The sequence below is a fragment of the Salvelinus namaycush genome, chromosome 9 (genome assembly GCF_016432855.1).
Source record: "Salvelinus namaycush isolate Seneca chromosome 9, SaNama_1.0, whole genome shotgun sequence".
Lineage (NCBI taxonomy): Eukaryota > Metazoa > Chordata > Actinopteri > Salmoniformes > Salmonidae > Salvelinus > Salvelinus namaycush.
The window spans coordinates 53448223-53475447 of NC_052315.1; the positions used below are offsets into that span (position 1 = coordinate 53448223).

Below are 27225 nucleotides of genomic sequence, written 5' to 3' on the forward strand. Positions count from 1 at the left end.
CTCAACATGTTTAATAGACGAAAACAGTGAACACTTACAAATACAAAAATAACAAACGTGGCAAACCGAAACAGTCCTCTCTGGTGCAATGAACACAAAGACAGGAAACAACCACCCACAAAATCCCAACACAAAACAAGCCACCTAAATATGATTCCCAATCAGAGACAACACAAAACATCTGTCTCTGATTGAGAACCATATTAGGCCAAACATAGAAACAGACAAACTAGACACACAACATAGAATGCCCACCCAGCTCACGTCCTGACCAACACTAAAGCAAGTAAAACACACAAGAACTATGGTCAGAACGTGACAGTCGGGTTAAAATTCAAATGACAGAAGTGTTTTTAAAATGTAGAAATTCATCCTAAAAATATAAATTAACACCCATGGCATAATTGTGTTAGTGTTTGCAACAATATATAGAATAATGGGCGAAATACGGTATCAATTTTTTTTATTAAAACTTGAATAACTTTTGCGCTTCATCAATCTCATTCACTATAACAAAGGTAAAAAGCCATTTTAAAGCATATCATATGATGGTAATCATGTGACAGTGTGTGACATCACAAAGAAGACCCATTGAAGACCCTCTATCAATGTGATGAGGTGAGTAAATCTCTCTGAAATATTTGATGATTTTACCTTTTCACCCTCAAGTAACCTTTGTAACAAAAACGCATGTCCTTCAGTACAGCACAGAAAACATAATTGTAATGTTATTATTTTATAAAAAGCTATATTAAATATGAAAATGAATGATAATCTTTATAGGTCAAGGTCATTACTTTATATAGGTGGCCAAGGAACTGCCTGTTAAATATGTTTGTATGAAATCCCGTCCTTCAGTATCACGCTTTTGTCCTTCAGCACAACAAAAGTTTCATGTCATACCACAATGTCACCCGTTATGCTGAATGACAGGAGCCTTGTTATCCCATGTTTTCACTAGTTTATAACATTTAATCATGCAATTCATATTTACTTGTATGAATACTGAATATTATCATTTTAAACTATTTCATTGCATTTTAAGGTATTTCAATGCACATTATCTTTATACGGTAGATGACGAGAGGGCTGCACGGCACAGTCAAAAGATTAACGCAGATCCCATTGCTAGGGAGGAAAGACTAGCCAGAAGAAATGCATGATATTGTTTCCATGGTTTCATGCTGCTGTCAGCAACAGTTCAATGCTGATTTAATCCTACGTGAATGAAATTATATACAGTATAATGAAGTGGTGTAGTGCACTTATTTTTCAGTGGGTATTGCATATACTCGTTAATCCCCACAATGCTTATCATAGTAGTGGAGGCCTAGTGGAGGTATACACCTTATCAATTAATAAGGCTAATGGAACAGATCTGGGCCTGGTTTCCCATAAGCATGTTGCATAGTAAAACCCATGATCTTTGTTCTCTCTCTAGTATGGAAGTTCAGCTAGCCTGCACATTTTAAACATCTTATCCTGTTTTTTACACAGTTTTATAACTTAAAAAATAGATAAAAGAAAACTACTATTGCAGCTATTAATAATAGTTCATAGGATCATTATTGTTATTGCGGAAGGAATCACATTTTAATCAACATTTGTGGGCCTTCGTTCAGGGTAACAAAATATTGTCATACAGTACTTTGTTTTGTTGACTCAGCGATACAAAAACAAATCTCAAAGGGTGGAGTGAGATATTTTCATAGATTTTACAATTTTTTTCAGTGTAAGGCAGGAAGTTTTTGTAAACAACCAACACATTTTGAGTTGTACCCGTGACACATCAAATATGTGGTATTCAAAATAAAAGAATGTAATTTTTTCTGCGTAGTTATATTTCTACTCGTCTAAGCATGGATATATAACCTTGGGATTATGAAAAATGGGCATAGAATGACAATAAAATAAACACTTAGTGTTATACTGAATTACATTTTACTAGGGTACATTCATATGAATCACAATAAAACTGAATTATTGGCTTTATTCTTGAATATAACTAATATAAGGGCATACAGTAGACTCCAATGAACATAAAAAAGACTTTTAGGGAATTGTAATTACTTATTTTTTTTTATTTTTACTATTTTCTACATTGTAAAATAATACTGAAGACATCGAAATTATGAAATTACACATATGGAATCATGTAGTAACCAAAAAATTGTTAAACAAATCAAAATATATTTTAGATTTTAGATTCTTCAACGTAGTCACCCGTTGCCTTGATGACAGCTTTGCACACTCTTGGCATTCTCTCAACCAGCTTCCCCTGGAATGCTTTTCCAACAGTCTTGAAGGAATTCCCACATATGCTAAGCACTTATTGGCTGCTTTTCCTTCATTCTGCTGTCCAACTCATCCCAAACCATCTCAATTGGGTTGAGGTCGGATGATTGTGGAGGCCAAGTCATCTGATACAGAACTCCATTACTCTTCTTCTTGGTCAAATAGCCCTTACACAGCCTGGAGGTCTTGTGGTGGTTCATTTCTTTATTATCAAATGAGGAGAGACAAACTTATCACACAAGTCAGAGTTATACTTAACCTGAATCTTTATTAGTGAGAGCTTTGCAATAGCGATGGCTGGTCGACGAATCACGCTAAGATGATTCGTTGAGAGCCCCGAGACAAAAGTACAAAGGTCTTTTATAGCCAAGATACACCCCTTTCAACCTACATGACGAACAACAGTTATATAGAATGGATCACAAGGTTAAGATTTGTATGAAAGATACCTATAATACATAGCAGACAGTATCTGCTGTGTCAACAGTTTTCATTGTGTAGAGACCAGTGTCTGTCTCTTCAACTCCAAACTGGAACCATCTCTCCCGGGTACGGTATAGAACAGAAACATTAACTCATGCTCTGGAATTCTCTTCAGGTTTTATCACCCAAAATACATCGTAAATCTTCTGTCAGTGTTATCTCCCAGAGGCCCATCCTCAGTAGAACACACACACTAGTTAAGAATACTCTATTCTGTTGCATAAAACAACCATTTGATGCAATACAAGTATTAAAACATAATCTTGAAATGTTGTGTGATTTTTGGTGATTTTCTTACCAAAGAAAGGTTAAAATCTCACCTTTCTGGTACAAATAATTATACATTGCTGAGGTGTAGTCGCTTTTGAGGACACAAGTTCAAGTACTAAGCACAAATATGATAAAAATATGAAAATATAACACGTATTTCCTATTCAACAAGAGTGTATGAATAAGGCTTGAAATGACTTGTATGTTTCCTAAATAAAGCATAATCAAATTATACAATGACTAACTATAAGATTTCACCTTCCTTCTAACTGTAAAATACATATTTGTATGTTTAGTGTTAGACAAAATGTGCATATTTTCTTAAGGTCTCCCATGATCAAAACATCTGCCCCCATCGCTGTGAATGTCTCACATAGGTCTAGCTTGGCTTGCTGAACTCGTTAGGAACTCGCCTTTCGTCTCATATTACTATTGTCCGTCAAGGACAAACAGAAAGGGTTTTTGGTTTAAAATCTATGAATTATTTTAGATTAATGGCAATAAATCGATATCTGAATGTGCTACCGTGATGAAAGCACTCTCTACTGCTGCTACGATGTAACACTTGCAGGCATGTGCATGTCCGTGGCTGTAATGTAGGGTTCAGCCAGGAATTGATGGACAGTCGGAAGAGCGAATGAAATGGTAGGGGGGACATCCCAGCTTCAAGTGGTTTCAAATTTCACATCCTATGTCACACAGGCTCTGTGTCCGTGGGAACCAGGGCTATCGCTCAATGTAAGCCATTTCGATCTACTGTATACACAGATAGATTTATAAGCGAAAATATTGGTTGGAACTGGTACCAGAACCACGCAGGCCCCCTAGAAAGGGGACCTTACATCTAAGAGGTTTAAGGGTTGTCAACCATATAGCATAAACCCCTTTTATAACCAAGCTTACCGACCAATATTTTCGCTTAGAAATCGATAGTTAGCTAGCTAGTAGTGATATAATTTCACAGGGGCTGTCAACCAACCTAACTGGCTAGTTAGCAAGTATCAACCTAACTGACTAGATAGCCTAGCTAGCTAGCTTCTTCCGGAAACAAACCTGTAAACCATCCTTTATGATGGCTGCAAATATCATTCTTGTTAGTACATCATGGCAGTGAAGTTGAACATCTCTTGAACATCTCATCCATTCCTATGGTGAAGCATGGTGTTGGCAGCATCCTGATGTGGATATGTTTTTCAGCGGCAGGGACTGGGAGACTAGTTAGGATTGAGGGAAAGATGAACGGAGAAAAGTACAGAGAGATCCTTGATAAAAACCTGCTTCAGATCACTAAGGACCTCAGACTGGGGCGAAGATTCCCCTTCCAACAGGACAACGACACTAAGCACACAGCAAAGAGAACACAGGAGTGGCTTCGGGACAAGTCTCTGAATGTCCTTGAATGGCCCAGCCAGAGCCCGGACTTGAACCAGATCGAACATCTCTGGAGAGACCTGAAATTAGCTGTGCAGCGATGCTCCCCATCCAACCTGACAGAGCTTGAGAGGATCTGCAGAGGAGAATGGGAGAAACTCCCCAAATACAGGTGTGCCAAGCTTGTAGCGTCATACCCAAGAAGACTTGAGGCTGTAATCGCTGCCAAAGGTGCTTCAACAAAGTACTGAATACATTTCACAACCTGTTTTTTCTTTGTCATTATGGGGTACTGAGTGTAGATTGATAAGGGGAAAATACTATTTAATCCATTTTAGAATAAGGCTGTTAAGTCACAAAATGTGGAAAAAGTTAAGGGGTCTGAAAACTTTACTGTATATGCACTTCTCCAGGGACCACTATACCACTGGTGTAATTTATTCATTTGGTTGCTTTGACCAGGAACCAAGGAAAGAAGGTGAAATGCTGTGGGCAGGCTGCTGACACACACCCTCACACACACACAGCTGTGCCCTCCTCCCCAGTGGGAATGCTGCTATGGATTTAGGAAACCCTGCTGCACTGGGATTGGCTCACAGATGAGATTAGTGTTGTGCATGCCCCTTAGCCGGGCACACACAACACACAAACACACAATCAGACAGCTTACTGTGGAAACAGCAACATTGGAGAAACAGAACATTATTACCAAGCTGCAATTAACCCTGCTCTAAGCTCCAGACTCTGGTGTGTGTGTGTGTGTGTGTGTGTGTGTGTGTGTGTGTGTGTGTGTGTGTGTGTGTGTGTGTGTGTGTGTGTGTGTGTGTGTGTGTGTGTGTGTGTGTGTGTGTGTGTGTGCATCCGTTTAGACGTTAATACAGTAAGAGAAGGGGATTCTATGTGACAATGAGAGGCAGTGCTTGCGTCTGTCCCTCAAGTCGGTATGTGTTTGCATGTGTGCCTGTGTGTGTGTGTCAAATCTGTGTGTGTGTGTGTGTGTGTCTGACTGACTGACTGACTGACTGACAACTCACATTATACAAAAAGACTAGTCTCTCAAACCTTAGCTAGTAGGGATACTGGAACTGTGGTCTTGTTTTACATCAGATTGTTTCATTGAGTGCTTGTCAACTCTTTCCCTTTGTTGAGTATGTGTTTATATTCTATCTCCACATTTTCTGGCATTGTGGCCAGACAATTGTATTTTCTATAGAAAGAGATACAGTAAAAACTGTATTGTATGTGTGTGAAAAGCAGTTGCTTGAGCAAATTTGACAGAGAATAGAAATAAGCAATCCAATCAATGGATAGAAAAAGACAACGTAGACAACCCTCAATCCTGATCTCTCGCTCGCTCCCTCGCCCTCTCTCTCTCTCCTTAACCAATCAGTGGTCTTAGCTGATCAATGGAGTTGCAAAGAAACCAACACCATAGTCTTGAGTTTACAGTGTGCTTGAGTAGAGTAGAGCTTCCACTTGGCACAGACTCAAACACTGCCTTTCATTAGAACAAATCATCTCGAACTGCTGCTTCTAAGCAAACACACACACACATTATAGCTCAGTGTTCAACACTATAGTTCCCTCTAAGCTCCTCACTAAGCTCAGGACCCTGGGACTGAACACCCTCTTCAACTGGATCCTGGACTTCCTGACGGGCCGCCCCCAGGTGGTGCGGGTAGGCAACAACACATCCACCATGCTGACCCTGAACACGGGGTCCCGTCAAGGGTGCGTACTCTTCCCCTCCTGTACTCACTGTTCACCTATGACAGGGCACGACTCCAACACCATCATTAAGTTTGCTGACAACACGACAGTGGTTGGCCTGATCACCGACGACGACAAGACAGCCAATAGGGAGGAAGTCAGTGACATGGCAGTGTGGTGCCAGGACAACGACCTCTCCCTCAACGTCAGCAAGACAAAGGAGCTGATCGTGGACTACAAGAAACGGAGGACCGAGCACTGTTGTGGAGCGGGTCGAGAGCTTCAAGTTCCTCGTGTCTAAATCACTAAGGAATTATCATGGTCCACACACACCAACACAGTCATGAAGAAGGCATGAAAACGCCTCTTCCTCCTCAGGAGGCTGAAAAGATTTGGCATGGGCCCTCATATCCTCATAACGTTCTACAGCTGCACCATTGAGAGCATCTTGACTGGCTGCATCACCTCTTGGTATGGCAACTGCTTGGCATCCGACCACAAAGTGCGACAGAGTGTAGTGTGTACGGCCCAGTACATCACTGGGGCCGAGCTCCCTGCAATCCAGGACCTCAACACCAGGCAGTGTCAGGGGAAGGCCCTAAAAATTGTCAAAGACTCCGGCCACCCAAGTCATAGACTGTTCTCTCTGCTACCGAATGGCAAGCGGTCCGATTCATCAAGTCTGGAAATAACAGAACCATGAACAGTTTCTACTCCCAAGCATTAGGACTGCTAAATAGTTAGTCCCGGTAGCTATTGGTTAATTATTTAGCTATCTGCATTGACCCTTTTTGCTCTAACTTTTTTGACTCATCACATATGCTGCTGCTACTGTTTATTTTCTATCCTGTTGCCCGTTCACTTTATCCCTACTTATGTACATATCTACCTCAATTACCTAGTATATAGCTAAGCTATTGTTACTCATTGTGTATTTACTCGTTGTGTTATTACTTTTCTATTATTTATCTTTTTTTCTCTGTGCATTGTTGGTGTTGGGGTTCTTTTCCTTGTTCCTTGTCAATCATTGGCTCATTGGTGAAATTAGCATTATGACAATATCTTTAATTAAATCATTCAAAAACCTTTATTAATGCAATTGCAGACAGAAGTTGACAACAGGAACATAGCACTAATGTTTCCGAGTAAGTTCTGCAAAATAGAAAAGGTCCCAAGTTGCTTTTATCATGCTTGTTGTCAGCCCCCTGTGATGTAACTGCCTACACCATTACCTTCTACTCATGAGACCAAAACCATGCCTACACAGCTATATAAACAAGACTTTTAGTGTTATCTAAAAGCATAGCAGTAAATGTCCAAGTTGATTTATAGTGGAATGTCTGACTAGTCTCTTATATCTTACACTCCATGGGGAGCTCTGTGTCTCTGCATCTCTTTTATCTTTTAAGCTCTTCTCACAGACACCCTGAACTCACTCATCTCTCTTCTTTATAAGAGGCAGAGACTAGAAAATTACCGTGGAACAATGTTAAACCTCATAATGTATAGTGTTAATCTGTAGTCTAGGACCCTATAAATGTAAGGAGGGAGGGGTCTTATAACCTGATAATAATCTTATAAACATTTGGTACAGCCCCTATCATGACCCCCAAGGTGAACCCCCGACATTGGGAAGGGCCTGTAAGTAAGCATTTCACTGTTAGTCTACACCTGTTATTTATGAAGCATGTGACAAATATAATCTGATTTGATTTGACAGACACATGCAAACACATACCGACTTGAGGGACAGACGCAAGCACTGCCTCTCATTGTCACATAGAATCCCCTTCTCTTACTGTATTAACATCTAAACGGATGCACACACACACACACACACACACACACACACACACACCAGAGTCTGGTGCTTAGAGTAGGGCTAATTGCAGCTTGGTAATAATGTGCTGTTTCTGCAATGATGCTGTTTCCACAATAAGCTGACTGGCTGTGTGTGTGTGCATGTGTGCATGCAGTGCGTGTATCATGGCTTGTTAGTGGTCTGTGTGTCCACAAACATCCTCAGATTGATTTGCGCGTGGAGAATCAGCAATGTCGTTTGACAAAATGTTCTATACGTTGTTTTCACATTTCTGTGGAAGCTGAAAAAACAAAAGTTCATCTTGTCTTATCCTATCTTCTTTTATAAACATACACCCAAGCCTAGCGTTTTGAAGGGCTCACGTTCACATATATTGGTTCACCACTACACATCTTTGTAAGTATGTATCCGTTTAACCCTACTGCTTGGGTGGGGCCTTAAAGCTCTCTTATTGCTTTCCAATCCATGTTGCAATAGCATACAATTATGAAATGGGTTTGGATTATTATCAGAAGTATGACTCTTCTTTCTCTCTCTCTCTCTCTCTCTCTTTCTGTCTTTCTCTCTTTTTCTTTCTCTCTTTCTCTCTCTTTCTCTCTCTCTTTCTCTCTTTCTCTCTCTGTCTCCTACTCTTCTCCTCGATGCGTGCGATCCCTCAATACTCACTCCTCCTATTCCTCTGTGTCTGTAACGATTGACAATAAAGGAACACTCTTCCTTTCCTCTTCTTCTCCCTCTGTAGGCACCACCAGGCTGCCGAAGGAGGGAGAGGTGCCGGGGGTGGACTATAACTTTGTGAGCGTGGAGCGCTTTATGGAACTGGAGCAAAGCGGAGCCCTACTAGAGAGTGGAACCTATGAAGGTAAGTTCACTGACCACGACACTGATCCGCTACGACTACACGAAAAACTGAATTCTAATCTAAATTACGATAATGACATATCCAGATAGCAAAAAAAAAAACATGTTTTTATCGTTTACTCGTTTTTCGTCTGTCGTGTTGCGGCTACTTCCCAGGACCTACACATATCAAGCCCCTCTGAGATTTTTCATATAAATCCATGTTTTCTGTATTATAGTATAACATTTGCTAATGCTACTCACTAACTAGCTAGCAAATATAATGGAGCTAGGGGGCAAATATGTCTACCCAAATTTCGCTCTAATACGTGCTGATACCAGTGGGGTGTCAGCAAGTTGTTTGTATAATGACATGTTCTGAATCAGAGAAGAATAGGCTAACCATATTCTAAAATCTGTCTGAATCTAACATCTACCGGTATTCAAATGTAATTAGGGTCTCCTGGGAAACACTAACCAACACTTTGGTTCCTATCTGGTTACAAAAACTCCTACTGTACCTGTCTTTTTCATTTGTTATTATGCTAAACAACACCAACCATAGAATTAGAATAATCAAATCAAATCATATTGTATTAGTCACATGCGCCGAATACAACAGGTATAGATAGACCTTACAGTGAAATGCTTACTAACAAGCCCCTAACCAACAATGCAGTTAAAAAAAATATGAATAAGAAATAAAGTTAAAAACATGTAGTTAAAGAGCAGCAGTAAAGTAACAATAGCGGGGCTATATACAGGGGGTACCGGTAGAGTCAATGTGCGGGGGCACCGTTTAGTCGAGGTAATTGGGGAGGTAATGTAGGAGTTATTGAAGTGATTATGCATAGATAATAACAGAGAGTAGCAACGGCGTAAAAGAGAGATGGGGGGCAATGCAAAAAGTCTGGGTAGCCATTTGATTAGATGTTCAGGAGTCTTATAGCTTGGGGGTAGAAACTGTTTAGAAGCCTCTTGGACCTAGACTTGGCGCTCCGGTACCGCTTGCCGTGCGGTAGCAGAGAGAACAGTCTATGACTAGGGTGGCTGGTGTCTTTGACAATTTTTAGGGCCTTCCTCTGACACTGTCATTCTATTTCTATGATTGCAACAGTTCATCCAAGTACGTTTTATCTAATCGTAGGAAAATTGCAATCGCAATATTTACTTGAAAAATCGCAGCTCGATTTTCTGCCCATATTGTGCAGACCTACTAACCAAAACACTGACCTCAACTGCTTTGTCACAAAGAATGGCTGTGCTTTTTGTCTTGACTTCAATAAGCATTTCATTCACAGTCCTAAGACGGTCCTCTATGGCTTGGGGTGGTCTAGCGGTCTAGGCTAGACCAGAACACATGCAGTGCATTCAGAAAGTATTCAGACCCCGTGACTTTTTCCACATTTTGTTACTTTGCAGCCTTATTCTAAAATGAAGTAAATAAATGTTCCCTCATCAATCAACACGCTGATGGGTTCGGATTTCTGAACTTTAAATATTGTTAATCATCAGTTATACTAGAGACATGAGGAGTGCCATAGTCTGGTTTATACACCAGAAGTTAATGGGTATCTGTAGGAGGAATGTATATGGTGGGGTCAGGGAAGGTTGGATAGGACCCAGGGGCCTTTGGGAGGTGCTGAGTAGAGGAGAGGCAATCACATGATTGCTGTCACTGATAATGGTGGAGAGCTGTGGATTAGTGAGGAAACGGGGGATCGAGGTCAGGTCGCATTAAGGGAGAAGGAACAGTTTGTTGCCTGCATCACTTGACTTCCTGCCTAGTAATAAAGATGTAATGTTTAGAGTGAAGGAGGAGACTCCACCCAAATTGGGGTATATATACTACCACTGTTGGAAATATGACTTTGTCTTATGCAGCTGTATGACCCAATGGGTGAAGAAACTTGGTTAAAGCTCTGTGAGTTTTGCTCGGTTCATTTAGAACTTAACAAGGCAATACCCCATAATGACAAAGCGAAAACAGGTTGTTAGGCATTTTAGCAAATGTATAAAAATGTTAAATGATTTAAATGATTCATCATAGCGCTTGATGGTTTTTGCGACTGCACTTGAAGAAATTGTCAAAGTTCTTGACATTTTCCAGATTGACTGACCTTCATGTCGTAAAGTAATGATAGTAGGACTGTCATTTCTCTTTGCTTATTTGAGCTGTTCTTGCCATAATATGGACTTGGTCTTTTACCAAATAGGGAAATTGGGCTATCTTCTGTATACCACCCCTACCTTGTCACAACACAACTGATTGGCTCAAACACATTAAGATGGAAAGAAATTAAGGTTTAACAAGGCACACCTGTTAATTGAAATGCATTCCAGGTGACTATCTCATGAAGCTGGTTGAGAGAAAGCCAAGAGTGTGCAAAGTTGTCATCAAGGCAAAGGGTGGCTACTTTGAAGAATCTCAAATATAAAATATATTTTGATTTGTTTAACCTCGCACTGTTTTGGTCACTAAATGATTATATATGTGTTATTTCATAGTTGATGTCTTCACTATTATTCTACAATGTAGAAAATGGTACAAATAAAGAAAAACCCTGGAATGAGTAGGTGTGTCCAAACTTTTGACTGGTACTGTAGGTGTGCCAAGCTTGTAGCGTCATACCCAAGAAGACTGTAATCACTGCCAAAGGTGCTTCAACAAAGTAGTGAGTAAAGGGTCTGAATACTTATGTACATGTGATATTTCATTTTTTCATTTTTTATACATTAAATAAAATGTATAAAAACCTGTTTTTGCTTTGTCATTCTGGGGAATTGTGTGTAGATTGATGAGGAATTTAAGAAATATATCATTTTCATAATAAAGCTATAATGTAACAAAATGTGGAAAAAGTCAAGGGGTCTGAATACTTTCCGAATGCACTGTATATACCGCTGCATCGTGAGTTGGAATCCGGCCCACTTTCTGAAACTGTCTCTTCCATCTTTTTACTTTGGTCTATCCTGTCCCCAAAAATAATAATATGAAAGGACTGCCCTCCTATAAGAGCGGATCTAATTCAGAAAAGATTGAACGGATGGTTCACTTTTTAGCTTATTATCAACATACACAGGTTTGTTTTCGTCTCATCCAAAGTATCCAAAATCTCCTGTGTGGTATTCTTGAAGCATGTAGCAATGCTATTTGAAATGGATTTAATCAGATAGCAATGCATTCAAAAGCATTACAACGGCCATGAAGATTGCACTTCCCCCTTCTCTTGTGTTTTAATTTGCATTACAAATTGAGATGTAAGTGCCCGCAGGCACTGCCTGCCACTGAGAAAGAGATGGTTTCTCCCAGTGGGCCTCTGCTGTTTGTAAGAGATGCGCACACACACACACACACACACACACACACACACACACACACACACACACACACACACACACACACACACACACACACATACACATACACATACACATACACATACACACACACACACACAGCTACTGGGTAAGTGAGCAACCAGATCGTCCATCTGTGGATCTCTGCCATGGTCTGAATCCAGATGCACAGCCTTGAATAGCATCAAACCCAAGACATACACTATAATGCCATGTGCACAAGTACAGTGAAATGCATTTCTTGCTAGATCCAAACCCAACAATGTAGTAATCAATATCAATGTGGGACTGAAAATAACATAAGGTAGAACAAAAATACATGATAAATAAAAATAGCTCCATTCAGGGTCAGTTCCAATACCATATTTACAATGTGCAGGGATACTGGAGTGAAAGAGGTAGATTCAGTTGAAGTCGGAAGATTACATACACCTAAATTGGAGTCATTAAAACTTGTTTTTCAACCACTCCACAAATTTCTTGTTAACAAACTATAGTTTTTGCAAGTCGGTTAGGACATCTACTTTGTGCATTTTTCCTACAATTGTTTACAGACAGATTATTTCACTTATAATTCACTGTATCACAATTCCAGTGGGTCAGAAATTTACATACACTAAGTTGACTGTGCCTTTAAACAGCTTGGAAAATTCCAGAAAATTATGTCATGGCTTTAGAAGCTTCTGATAGGCTAAATGACATAATATGAGTCAATTGGAGGTGTACCTGTGGATGTATTTCAAGACCTACCTTCAGACACAGTGTCTCTTTGCGTGACATCATTGGAAACCAAAAGAAATCAGCCAAGACCTCAGAAAAAAATTGTAGACCTCCACAAGTCTGGTTCATCCTTGGGAGCAATTTCCAAACGCCTGAAGGTACCACGTTCATCTGTACAAACAATAGAACGCAAGTATAAACACCATGGGACCACACAGCCGTCATTCCGCTCAAGAAGGAGACGCGTTCTGTCTCCTAGAGATGAACGTACTTTGGTGCGAAAAGTACAAATCAATCCCAGAACAACAGCAAAGGACCTTGTGAAGATGCTGGAGGAAACAGGTACAAAAGTATCTATATCCACAGTAAAACTAGTCCTATATCGACATAACCTGAAAGGCCGCTCAGCAAGGAAAAAGCCACTGCTCCAAAACCGCCATAAAAAAGCCAGACTACGGCTTGCAATTGCACATGGGGACAAAGATCGTACTATTTGGGAAAATGTCCTCTGGTCTGATGAATCAAAAATAGAACTGTTTTGGTCATAATGACCATCGTTATGTTTGGAGGGAAAAGGGGGAGTCTTGCCCTCGTAGCGGGCCCCGGACTGGGGACCCTCGTTGTGGGGGCCGGACTGGGCACCGTTGTAGCGGGCCTCGGACTGGGGACCCTTGTTGGGAGCTCCGGACTGGAGGGCGCCTCTGGAAGCTCCGGACTGAAGGGCGCCTCTGGAAGCTCCGGACTGAAGGGCGACACTGGAGGCTCCGGACTGGAGGGCATCGCTGGAGGCTCAGGACTGGAGGGCGACGCTGGAGGATCCGGACTGGAGGGAAACTCTGGAGGGAGGAGACGCAGAGACAGCCTGGTGCGTGGGGCTGCCACAGGGCCCACCAGGCTGGGGAGACCTACAGGATGCCTGGTGTGTAGAGGAGGCACCGGATGAACCGGGCTGTGGCGGAGCACTGGAGCTCTGGTGCGCAGCCTTGGCACCACTCCTCCAGGCTGAATGCCCACTTTAGCCCGGGCCCTCCAGAGTGCAGGCACAGGTCGAACCGGGCTGTGGGGGAGCACTGGAGATCTGGTGCTTAAGTACCACGCTGCTTCTGGTAAGCACGGGGAGTTGGCTCAGGTCTATCGCCTGACTCCGCCAATCACCCCGTGTGCCTCCCCCCAAAGAAAATTGGGGCTGCCTCTCGTGCCTGCTGCGCTGCCTTGCCTCATATCGCCGCCTCTCCGCTTTAGCTGCCTCCAGCTCTTTTTTTGGGCGGCGATATTCCCCAGCCGGTCTCCAGGGTCCCTTACCGTCCAATATCTCCTCCCATGTCCAGGAGTCCTGAACCCTCTGCTCCTCCATACCACGCTGCTTGGTCCTTTGGTGGTGGGTAGTTCTGTAACGGTCGGAAGTGTTCATGATTATTTATTTTTAAAAACTGAACACTGAGACAAAATAACAAAATGAAACAACACGAAACAGTTCTGTCTGGTGAAGACACAAAAACAGAAAACAACTGCCCACAAAGCATCGGTGGGGAAAAGCTACCTAAGTATGGTTCTCAATCAGAGACAACGAAAGACTGCTGCCTCTGAGAACCACACCCGGCCAAACACAAAGAAATACAAAACATAGAAAATGAACATAGAATGCCCACCCAAATCAAACCCTGACCAAACCAAAATAAATCTCTACGGTCAGGGCGTGACAATTTGGCTAAGGTGTATGTAAACTTCCGACTATACCTGTACATATGAGATGAGACATGTAAACTTGGCAAAAAAATAGACTTCCTCTCACTGTCAACTGCGTTTATTTTCAGCAAACTTAAAATGTCTTCTTAATAGGGGGCGCTATTTTCACTTTGGGAAAAAATCGTGCCCAAATTAAACTGCCTCGTACTCTGTTCTAGATCATACAATATGCATATTATTATTACTATTGGATAGAAAACACTCTGAAGTTTCTAAAACTGTTTGAATTATATCTGTGAGTAAAACAGAACTCATTTGGCAGCAAACTTCCAAACAGGAAGTTGGGGCTCTGTGTCAGGGCCTGCCTATTCAACTGGCTTATATTTATGGATCTGTATGCACTTCATACGCCTTCCACTAGATGTCAACAGGCAGTAGAATGTTGAATGGGGTGTCTAGCTTGATGTGAGACCGAATGAGAGCTTTTGGAGTGACAGGTCCGCTCTTTTGTCAGTATTCAACTGTGCACCAGGGAACCTCACATTGTCTTCTGAAATGCGTTCGGTATACACAACGAAATGCTCCGGCTCTGATTTTATTGGATACATATGAGAAAAATATCATAAAGTAGGATTTTTCAACCGAGTTTGACCAGTTTATTCGGGGTTTATTGGGACTTTTGGAATTTTTAGTTCCATGCGCAAAGATTTCTTGGACATGTGCCCTCCACATGGCTAGCCAAAGTTGCTAATTCGACAGAAGAAATGGACATTCTAAAACAAAACAACGATTTATTCTGGAACTAGGACTCCTTGCACAACATTCTGATGGAAGATCAACAAAGGTAAGAGAATATTTATGATGTTATTTCGTATTTTTGTGGTTTATGTTGGCTCCAAAAAGGCGGAGAATTGTTGGGCGCTGTCTCACAATATTGCATGCTGTATGTTGTACTAAAGTTATTTTAAAAAATCTAACACAGCGGTTGCATTAAGAACCAGTGTATCTTTCATTTGCTGTACAAAATGTATTTTTTAGTAAAGTTTATGATGAGTTCTTTGGTTAGATTACGTGACTGTCCAAAATATCTCCGGACAATTTGGTGCATCATGGCTACGTATTCACAATGTAAAACCAGGATTTGTACCTCTAAATATGCACATTTTCGAACAAAACATAAATGTATTGTATAACATGATGTTATAAGACTGTCATCTGATGAAGTTGTTCAAGGTTAGTGATTCATTTTATCTCTATTTGTGGGTTTTGTGAAAGCTATGTTGGCGGTGAATAAATGGCGTTGTGTGTTTGGCTATTGTGGTGAGCTAATATAAATATATATTGTGTTTTCGCTGTAAAACACTTAAAAAATCGGAAATATTGGCTGGATTCACAATATGTTTATCTTTCATTTGCTGCACAACATGTATTTTTCATAAATGTTTTATGATGAGTATTTATGTATTTCACGTTGCTCTCTGTAATTATTCTGGCTGTTTTGGTGCTGTTTGTGACGGTGGCTGCAATGTAAAACTACGATTAATACCTCTAAATATGCACATTTTCGAACAAAACATAAATGTATTGTATAACATGATGTTATAAGACTGTCATCTGATGAAGTTGTTCAAGGTTAGTGATTAATTTTATCTCTATTTGTGGGTTTTGTGAAAGCTATGTTGGCGGTGAATAAATGGTGAAAACATGGCGTTGTGTGTTTGGCTATTGTGGTGAGCTAATATAAATACATATTGTGTTTTCGCTGTAAAACATTTTAAAAATCGGAAATGATGGCTGGATTCACAAGATGTTTATCTTTCATTTGCTGTATTGGACTTGTGATTTCATGAAATTATATTATATGATATCCCTGTCGCGTTAGGCTAGGCTATGCTAGTTAGCTTTTTTGATGAGGATGATCCCGGATCCGGTAGAGAGAAGCGGTAGAGGTTTTAACATGTGTACATATTTGTATGAACATAACAAGATTCAAAAACTGAGAAATAAATTGAACAAGTTCCATATACATGTGACTAACACAAATTGAATAATGTGTCCCTGAACAAAGGGAGGGGGTCAAAATCAAAAGTAACAGTCAGTATCTGGTGTGGCCACCAGCTGCATTTAGTACTGAGGTGCATCTCCTCCTCATGGACTGCACCAGATTTGCCAGTTCTTGCTGTGAGATGTTACCCCATTCTTCCACCAAGGCACCTGCAAGTTCTGGGGGGAATGGCCCTAGCCCTAGCCCTCACCCTCCAATCCAACAGGTCCCAGACGTGCTCAGTGGGATTTTGATCCCGGCTCTTCGCTGGCCATGGCAGAACACTGACATTCCTGTCTTGCAGGAAATCACGCACAGAACGAACAGTATGGCTGGTGGCATTGTCATGCTGGAGAGTCATGTCAGGATGAGCCTGCAGGAAGGGTACCACATGAGGGAGGAGGATGTCTTCCCTCTAACGCACAGCGTTGAGATAGTCTGCAATGACAACAAGCTCAGTCCGATGATGCTGTGACACACCGCCCCAGACCATGACGGGCCCTCCATCTCCATATCGATCCGCTCCAGAGTACAGGCCTCGGTGTAACGCTCATTCCTTCGACGATAAACGTGAATCCGACCATCACTCCTGGTGAGAAAAAAACGTGATTCATCAGTGAAGAGCATTTTTTTGCCTGTCCTGTCCGGTCCATCGACGGTCGGTTTGTGCCCATAGGCGACGTTGTTGCCTGTGATGTCTCATGAGGACCTGCCTTACAACAGGCCTACAAGCCATCAGTCCAGCCTCTCTCAGACTATTGCTGACAGTCTGAGCACTGATAGAGGGATTGTGCGTTCCTGGTGTAACTCGGGCAGTTGTTGTTGCCATCCTGTGCCTGTCCCGCAGGTGTGATGTTCGGATGTACCAATCCTGTGCAGGTGGTGTTACACGTGGTCTGCCATTGCGAGGACGATCAGCTGTCCATCCTGTCTCAATGTAGTGCTGTCTTAGGCGCCTCACAGTACGGACATTGCAATTTATTGCCCTGGCCACATCTGCAGTCCTCATGCCTCCTTGCAGCATGCCTAAGGCACGTTCACGCAGATGAGCAGGGACCCTGGGCATCTTTCTTTTGGTGTTTTTCAGAGTCAGTAGAAAGGCCTCTTTTAGTGTCCTAAGTTTTCATAACTGTGACCTTAATTGCCTACCGTCTGTAAGCTGTTAGTGTCTTAACGACCGTTCCACAGGTGCATGTTCATTAATTGTTTATGGTTCATTGAACAAGCATGGGAAACAGTGTTTAAACCCTTTACAATGAAGATCTGTGAAGTTATTTGGATTTTTACAAATTATCTTTGAAAGACCTGTCTGAAAAAGGGACGTTTCTTTTTTGCTGAGTTTAGAATATGTAAACATTATTAAAGTGGCGTTATTTGAAGTGACTAGTGATACCTTTATTAAGTCAATTAATTAAAGTGGCCAGAGATTTGATTCTGAATGTTGGCAGCAGCCTCTCTATGTTAGTGATGGCTGTTTAAGTCTGATGGCCTTGAGATAGAAGCTGCTTTCAGTCTCTCGGTCCCAGCTTTGATGCACCTGTACTGACCTCTCCTTCTGGATGATAGTGGGGTGAACAGGCAGTGGCTCGGGTGGTTGTTGTCCTTGATGATCTTTTTGGCCTTCCTGTGACATCGGGTGCTGTAGGTGTCCTGGAGAGCAGTTAGTTTGCCCATGGTGATGTGTTGTGCACACCACACCACCCTCTGGAGAGCCTTGCGGTTGAGGGCAGTGCAGTTGCCTTACCAGGCGGGGACACAGCCCGACGGGATGCTCTCGATTGTGCATCTGTAAAAGTTTGAGAGTGTTTTAGGTGACAAGCCAAATATCTTCAGCCTCCTGAGGTTGAAGAGGCGCTGCCTTCTGTGTCTGTGTGGACCATTTTAGTTTTTCCGTGATGTGTATGCCAAGGAACTTAAAACTTTCCACCTTTTCCACTACTGTCCTGTTGATGTGGATGGGGTGTGCTCCCTCTGCTGTTTCCTGAAGTCCACGATCATCTCCTTTGTTTTGTTGACATTGAGTGAGAGGCTATTTTTCTGACACCACACTCCGAGGACCCTCACCTCCTGTATGCCGTCTCGTCGTTGTTGGTAATCAAGCCTACCACTGTAGTTTTTTCTGCAAACTTGATGATTGAGTTGTGCATGGCAATGCAGTCATGGGTAAACAGGGAGTACAGGAGAGGGCTGATAACGCAGCCTTGTGGGGCCCCTGTGTTGAGGATCAGTGGTGTGGAGATGTTGTTTCCTACCTTCACCACCTGTTCCGTCAGAAAGTCCAGGACCCAGTTGAACAGGTCAGGGTCTCGAGCTTAATGACGAGTTTGGAGGGTACTATGGTGTTAAATGCTGAGCTGTAGTCAATTCAATGAACAGCATTCTTACATAGATATTCCTCTTGTCCAGATGGGATAGGGCAGTGTGATGGCGATTGCATCATCAGTGGACCTATTGGGGTGGTATGCAAATTGGAGTGGGTCTAGGGTGTCAGGTAGGGTGGAGGTGATATGATCCTTGACTAGTCTCTCAAAGCACTTCATGATGACAGAATTTAGTGCTACGGGGCGGTAGTTATTTAGTTCAGTTACCTTAGCTTTCTTGGGAACAGGAACAATGGTGGCCATCTTGAAGCATGTGGGGGCAGCAGACTGGGATAGGGATTGATTGAGTATGTCTGTAAACACACCAGCTAGCTGCTCTGCGCATGCTCTGAGGATGCGACTAGGGATGAAGTCTGGGCCGGCTGCCTTGCGAGGGCTAACACGTTTAAATGTTTTACTCACGTTGGCCACGGAGAAGGAGAGCCCACAGGCTTTGGTAGTGGGCCATGTCAGTGGTACTCTATTGTCCTCAAAGCGAGCAAAGAATTTGTTTAGTTTCTCTGGGAGCAAGATGTCGATCCGCGACAGGGCTGGTTTCCTTTTTGTAGTCCGTGATTGATTGACTCTAGACCCTGCCACATACGTCTCGTGTATGAGCCTTTGAATTGCGACTCTACTTTGTCTCTATACTGACGCTTTGCTTGTTTGATTGCCTTGCGGAGGGAATAGCTGCACTGTTTGTTTTCGGTCATGTTTCCAGTCGCCTTGACATGATTAAAAGCGGTGGTTCGCGCTTTCAGTTTTTTGCGAATGCTGCCATCAATCCACGGTTTCTGGTTAGGAAAGGTTTTAATAGTCACAGTGGGTACAACATATCCGATGCACTTGATAATAAACTTGCTCACTGAGTCAGTGTATACATCAATGTTATTGTCTGAGGCTATCCGGAACATATCCCAGTCCACGTGATCAAAGCAATCTTGAAGCGTGGAATCTGATTGGTCAGACCAGCGTTGGATAGACCTGAGCATGGGCGTGACCAGTTTCTGTTTATAGGCTGGGAGCAACAAAATGGAATCGTGGTCAGATTTGCCGAAGGGAGTGCAGGGGGAGAGCTTTGTATGCATCGCGGAAGTTAGAGTAGCAATGATCCAGAATGCTACCAGCTCGTGTCGCACATTCGATATGCTGATAGAATTTAGAAAGTCTTGTTCTCAGGTTAGCTTTGTTAAAATCCCCAGCTACAAAAAATTCAGCTTCAAGATGTATGGTTTCCAGTTTCCTTAGAGTCCAGGGAAGTTCTTTCAGGGCAGACGAAGTATCTGCTTGGGGGGGAATATACACGACTGTGACTATAATCAAAGAGAATTCTCTTGGAAGATTATGTGGTCTGCATTTGATTGTAAGGAATTCTAGGTCAGGTGAACAGAAGGACTTGAGTTCTTGTATGTTGTTGTGATTACACAATGAGTCGTTAATCATAAGGCATACACTCTCGCCCTTCTTCTTACCAGAGAGATGTTTGTTTCTGTCGACGCGATGCATGAAGAAACCGGGTGGCTGTACCGACTCTGACAACATATTCCAAGTGAGCCATGTTTCCGTGAAACAGAGAATGTTACAATCTAACCCTTCGTCCACCTTGTTATCTAGAGATTGGGCATTGGCAAGTAATATGCTCGGAAGCGGTGGATGGTGTGCTCGCCTATTGTGTCTGACTAGTAGACCGCTCCGTCTGCCTCTCCTGCAGCGACCACGTTGTTTTGGGTCGGCCTCTGGAATAAGATCACATGTCCCGGGTGGAGGTCCGAACAAAGAATCCGCTTCGGGAAAGACGTATTCCTGGTTGTAATGTTGGTAAGTTGACATCGCTTTTATTTACAATAGTTCTTCCCGGCTGTATGTAATAACACTTTAGATTTTCTGGACTAACAATGTAAGAAATAATACATAAAAAAACAAATAGCTGCATAGTTTCCTAAGGACCTGAAGCAAGGCGACCATCTCTGTCGGCGCCATCTAACTGTTATGTAAATGACTGCCATCCTCACGGTAATTGACAGTTTATTACCATGAACAGGTTTAGCATCTCAAGGCACATAAAAGCAGCTGATGTGCTCATTTGGAGCATCTACATAATTTTTTACAATTAAATCCATTTAATATACACCATCACAATAAATCCGTAATTTATTTTTAGCAGGTCTAAAGAAACATGATGATATGAGGAAAATGTATTTCAGAAGAACAGAATATGAGTCGGCTTATGTTATCTGCCTATGCACCATGCCTTAGGCGGTAGGCTAGTTAATTTAGCAGACAAGATATGCTTATAAGTCCCGTGCCATTATTTGATTTACATGGTTTTATAGTAAGAAGAATATAATTTAACTTAGCTTATTGAAATAGAAAGGATATTTTTCCCATTCCGGAGCGGGTGTGCCTACGAAGTGGCTATTTTGTAAAAGTTATCATTTAAAACAGGTCCTCTACGCTAGATTGAGACTTATTTGGCAACTTTGGTTGTGTTGATACAAACCCTGAGAATGTCTTAGAAATAAAAACATATGGGCTGCATGATGCGACTACAGGCTATTGAAGATTTGAGAAAGTCACAAAAAAAGCTTGCGCTCTGTTCCTTGCCTCAGGCTCTACACGCTGTTCTTTTATCAAATGATCATATTTTCACCCATCAGGCTATTCTCAATTGAATCTTGTCTTTACTAACATTTTCAATTAGATTCAATCTAGAATGACCCATTATGAAATGGGCAGGAACAGGGGCAGGCGGAAAAAAAGATGAATAGCGAATGGAGGTCGTTTTCCGCAGTTCGTTTTTCAATCATGCCGGGTAGGCTATTCCGGTTTTAAAGTAGAGCATGTGCTTAATATTAACAGCTGAGAAATAAATATAGTAGCAACTGGGAACCTCCTCTTTTTATTGGCAACCATCAAAACTCTGCATTCACACGGGAATGGATATAGAAATGTCTGGCTTAAAAGAACACCATGCTCTCTCTGTGCCCTTGAGAAAGGAATGAAGGAGCGAGAGGAGATGGAAACGCTTGGTGGTGCGATATTCTGTTTCCAAAGGTAATGTGTCAGCCTATTTATTATGGAAATATATAAAATGCCCTATTACGAAATCCAATACAAATTCACTGTAATTGTAGGCTAACTCTGTAAGCCGCCCTGCACAGTCAATGAACAAACAGCTTTGCCAAGGCCTATATGTTCTCTCCCAGACTCATGGATAAAAGTTTGGAGCGTAAGATAACAGTCCATCCAGTTTGCATAATAATACAGTCCACACTCAAAGGCGATTACTAGAATGTATTTACTTTTGGAGTATATAGGCTAGACCAATTATGTACCAAAGATTATGTTTTAAAAAAATTATAATATTGTGCCATGCCTAAGTGGTAGGCTATTAGGCTATGTATTGTATAATGGCGCAATCATTATTTAAATTGCTTTTTTAATGGGCTTGGGCTCATATGTAAACCTATGCATAAGCTCGAATATGGGATGGGTGTTTTGAATTAATCATCACCTTAGAAAGTGCTGTCCATTTCCTTGTGTTTGGCTTTGCTACAACATCAACAACGACCATGTTTTCCACTCAGTGGTTGAACTTCTTTCTTCAAATTGATCAATCATCAAGGTGAGCTTAAAAAACATGACACTGTTTTGATGACAAGTTTTTGATGTGATTTACAAAGGCATTTGCATTGTTGTCAGAGTGGTTAGAGGGACAATAGAGCGCTGAGTACCAGGCAATTAGCGACCTGATGGTCGTTATAAAATTGGGGACTACCAACACATGTCCAGAGTGCGTAAGAGGAGTGTACCGTGACTCAATGGTCACGTGGAATTTGACTGCGGTTATGACTCATGACTGCCAGTGTGGGGTAATACGGTCACCGCAACAGCCCTAGTCTCGAGTTCAAATCAGGTTAAGAGCTGCTTAGGGAGGAAGTGGCAGTGTGTGACGTCTGTCACATTTGAAGATCTGTTACGTGGAAGGAATATGTAGGATGCTCCACCACTACACTGCTTATACTTATACAGACAGGTTAGAGAGATGTATATGTGAAGGGATGTACAGTATGAAGCTTTATCTCAAACTCAGGGCATTTGGTGTGTGTGAGTGAGTGTATGTGTTTGCAGGTCAGTGTGTGCATGTGTGTGTGTGTGTGTGTGTGTGTGTGTGTGTGTGTGTGTGTGTGTGTGTGTGTGTGTGTGTGTGTGTGTGTGTGTGTGTGTGTGTGTGTGGAGGGAGACAGAAGGCTTTCTCACAGCCTGCAATTAAAGGCTCCTCCTGCTTGGATAAAAGGAGTCAAATGCAACTGCTACGCCTGTGCTTTTCTGTGTTTAATCTGTCTCTCTCTCTTACTCTCTCTGATCTCTTTCCCTCTTCCTACGTCTTTATTTTTCAATTTCTCTCCTTCTCTTGCTCATTCTCTCTCTTTCTCTCTCTCATATTGAAGAGATAATGACATAAGACGTCTCTGCCTCTGGCTCGCTCTCAATATTTAATCATAAAATGTATTTCCCCTGACAGAGGAAGATTTCATGTACAGATAACATACACATCACCATAGCAATGCCTTATTGTGCTTCGAAAGTTGAATATCGTGAGTAAAAAAAAATCGACCTTGTATGACTGAGTTCTGTATGTTTTGACATGTACTGTTGCATGTCAGTCAAAGGTAACTGTGCTCGTCCATGCTGAATCTCTCATCTCCTCACTTGAGCTCTCTCCATCACCCTCAGCTTTAAACTCTGAACAGAGCCCTGTTGTGTGGCACAGAGTTACCCCACGCTCTCTCTATCTCTCTCATCCAGGACCTATATACTAACCAGTGTCAGACGAAGGCCCAAAAAATTGTCAAAGACTCCAGTCACCCAAGTCTAGGTCCAAAAAGGCCATAAGACTGCTGAACAACTAAACTAATCAAATGGCCAGTAATCACCCCTCCCCCCTCTTGGATTATTATCTATGCATAGTCACTTTGCAAATTACCTCGATTAATCTGTACCCCCGCACATTGACTTTGTACCGGTACCCCCTGTATATAGCCTTGTTATTGTTATGTACATTTCTTGTGTTACTTTTTGATTGATTAGATTTTTTTTTAACTTAAGTTTATTTAGTAAATATTTTATTTACTCTATTTCTTGAACTGCATTGTTGGTTAAAGACTTGTAACTAAGCATTTCACGGTAAGGTCTACTACACCTGTTGTATTCGGCGCATGTGACAAATAAAAAGTGATTTGATTTGATTTTGATGTGCCCTGTCGATTAATAAATGTATTGGATCGGTGGAGCAATAGTGTGCGGCAACCTCTATTTCTGTGTTTTGAGTTCCACTGGCCTGCACCTCGCTACCTCAATGTGCGTTTGTTTTCCCTTCTCCAGAGAACTTGTACGGTACTCCAAAGCCCCCAGCCGAGCCCAGTCCGGCGGCCCCTCCCTTGAATGTGAGTGAGGCGCTGCTGCCCGGAGCCTGGCCCAGCGCCCAGGGCAAGAGGAAGAGGAACCAGTCAGTTAGCAACATGGAGCAGCGAGCCAGCCTGGAGCTGCCTGAGGAGGAGGACTGCAGCCCTCCCGTGGTCAACGAGAATGGCGTGGCCATCACGCCAGGTGAGGAACGTTTAACTGAGCTCTGTCCAAAAACGACCCCTAGACTCTAGTCCTATTCTTAATTTCACTAATCACACAAACATACAGTGGCAGCCAAATACCTATATGAAAAGAAATCATGAAAATCAAATAATAATCTTGTATGGCAGAAAAGTATTTGTACAAACATCTAATAAGTAATCTAAAAAGTCACTAGGTAAGATTTTGCGTTTTTGGCTTTATATGTCATTGGTATATTTGTTAACTTACAGTGCATTCGGAAAGTATTCAGACACCTTGATTTTTTCCAATTTTGTTACTTTAGTCTTATTAAAAAAATTATAAAATTGTCTTTTCCCCTCATCAATCTACACACAATACCCCATAATGACAAAGCAAAAACAGGTTTTACATAAGTATTCAGATGCTTTATTCACACAAATATATATATATATATATATATATACATTTGAAGTCTGAAGTTTACATACAATTAGGTTGGAGTCATTAAAACTCATTTTTCAACCACTCTACAAATTTCTTGTTAACAAACTATAGTTTCGGCAAGTCGGTTAGGATATCTACTTTGTGCATGACACAAGTAATTTTCCCAACAAATGTTTACAGACAGATTATTTCACTTATAATTCACTGTATCACAATTCCAGTGGGTCAGAAGTTTACATACACTAAGTTGACTGTGCCTTTAAACAGCTTGGGAAATTCCAGAAAATGTTGTCATGGCTTTAGAAGCTTCTGACATCATTTGAGCCAATTGGAGGTCTGGTTCATCCTTGGGAGCAATTTCCAAACACCTGAAGGTACCACGTTCATCTGTACAAACGATAGTACGCAAGTATAAACACCATATACATTCTACAATGTAGAAAATAGTAAAAATGAAGAAAAACCCTGGATTGAGTAGGTGTCCAAACTTTCGACAGGTACTGTATATTTGTTATATATTTTTTTATAAAATGTAATTGTTACTTTTGAGTTTCGTGTATAAGTTGTATATACATCATAATCAAAAGTATATGCTAATTTGTATATAATGTTTTATTTCAGTTTTTTAAATTTTATTTCACTTTCCACGGTTAGAAAACACATGCATTTTATAAAAAATTTATAATACTGTTTATTTATCCATGTATAAATTCTGCATGACACAATTTAAGAGTCAAATTAATCCTTAACTGGTCTGTTATAAGAAAAAGCATGATGAATTATCTGGCAACCTGTTAAGTAGAACATTTTAATTAACAGATTACGATTCCCTGACAATGATGCCAAACGATCACTCATACCGTGTCTACACAGTGCTGGAAATCTTTAATAATTTTTTTTTACAATATGTGCCCAACAAGCATGATAGCCTTTGGTAAATATTTCCCTGAAATATTTCCACAAGTGCAGTATAGTGCCTTCCAAAATACAGCTAGATTGAGAAATAGGCCTACTGTATGGAGGCCATGTTCAAAGTAACGGTCCAGTGTTTCCAGATTTGATTGAAATATGACCTATAATTAATTACAATATGAGTAAAATAGTTTTAGTTCCCCCCCCAATTTTTTTAATTCAGTATGTTAAATAGCAGCTTTTCTGTGTTGTAAAGTTGTGGCGTACCCCAACAACAGAATGGTGAGGGCATATACCGGTCATAAAAAATATTAATGCAAGTAGACTGATGATTGGCTAGCTCATCATCGTCTTCTATGAGGAAATAGACAATTAAAAAAAATATATAGATATAGATATATAGATATTTCCATTTTTTCCAATTTATGCTTTCCCCACAAATACGAGAATAGGATGAGTCAAAAACATCATTTAGGTATGAGTTGACAGAATATCAACTTTTAAAGTGAGATTTTCACTGACAGTTATTTTAACATTCTACGGTATATCCTATAGAGGCAAACAGCAGAAGGCATACTTTTGGGTGTCCTGGGTTGCTTCATTTAACTTAGCTTAACTTTCTGTTGTACTATGGAACAGAACAGTAATCTTGAATTATGATTAGAATGTGAAGTTTAATCTTTTGTATAATGAAACAATTTAAGTTTAACGATTTACATGATCTTTCCATAATGTCCATTCTGTTCTCTATTCAAAAATGTCCATTAAGATTACATTCTGCTCCTTATTCTTGGACATGGAACGCAGCTCAGAGATTTTTGTGTTGATAGCTGAGCCGAAGTTAAATGGAAGGGTGTTTGGCCACTTCTGGAGAGTAGTCCCTATGCTATAAAAGGGGAAAAGGAAATTAAGTAAACACTTACAATAAAGGATGAAAGTAAGTAAATGTACAAAGGCCTATATTCCTGTTAGCATTTTGATTTGTTTTTAAATTTACTGTAGATGGCGTCGAGCTTTGTTTTCTCTAGCGGCTGACGGTGTGGTCCACTCCACTTTGACATCCCCCGGAGGTTGCTCACCAGCAAGACCTCCACGGGATAGACAGCCGTGATCAATGTCCATACAAAGGATGAGGCAGAGTTGGCATTTATAGCATAGGCCCAGGCCAGCTTGTAAACAAACACCTCTGTCCCTGGATTAATTTTATTTTCATCAAATAACATATTCAATAGAATAAAAATAGTTTGAATGTGTGAAAATAGATTAATGTCCCTTTAACGCCGATTACCTGATCTGAATCAGTCACAGGAACCGGA

The 27225-nt window shown here is 41.2% G+C and overlaps 1 protein-coding gene across 1 annotated transcript in view; it reads left to right on the forward strand.

Moving 5' to 3' along the window:
• Positions 1–27225, forward strand: part of LOC120054194 (membrane-associated guanylate kinase, WW and PDZ domain-containing protein 2-like) — a 285181-nt gene that overhangs the window by 90322 nt on the left and 167634 nt on the right. The window contains exons 3-4 of the mRNA XM_039001646.1: positions 8694–8813; positions 24347–24571. Of these exons, the coding sequence (XP_038857574.1) occupies positions 8694–8813; positions 24347–24571 (345 nt within the window). The remainder of the gene's footprint in view (positions 1–8693; positions 8814–24346; positions 24572–27225) is intronic.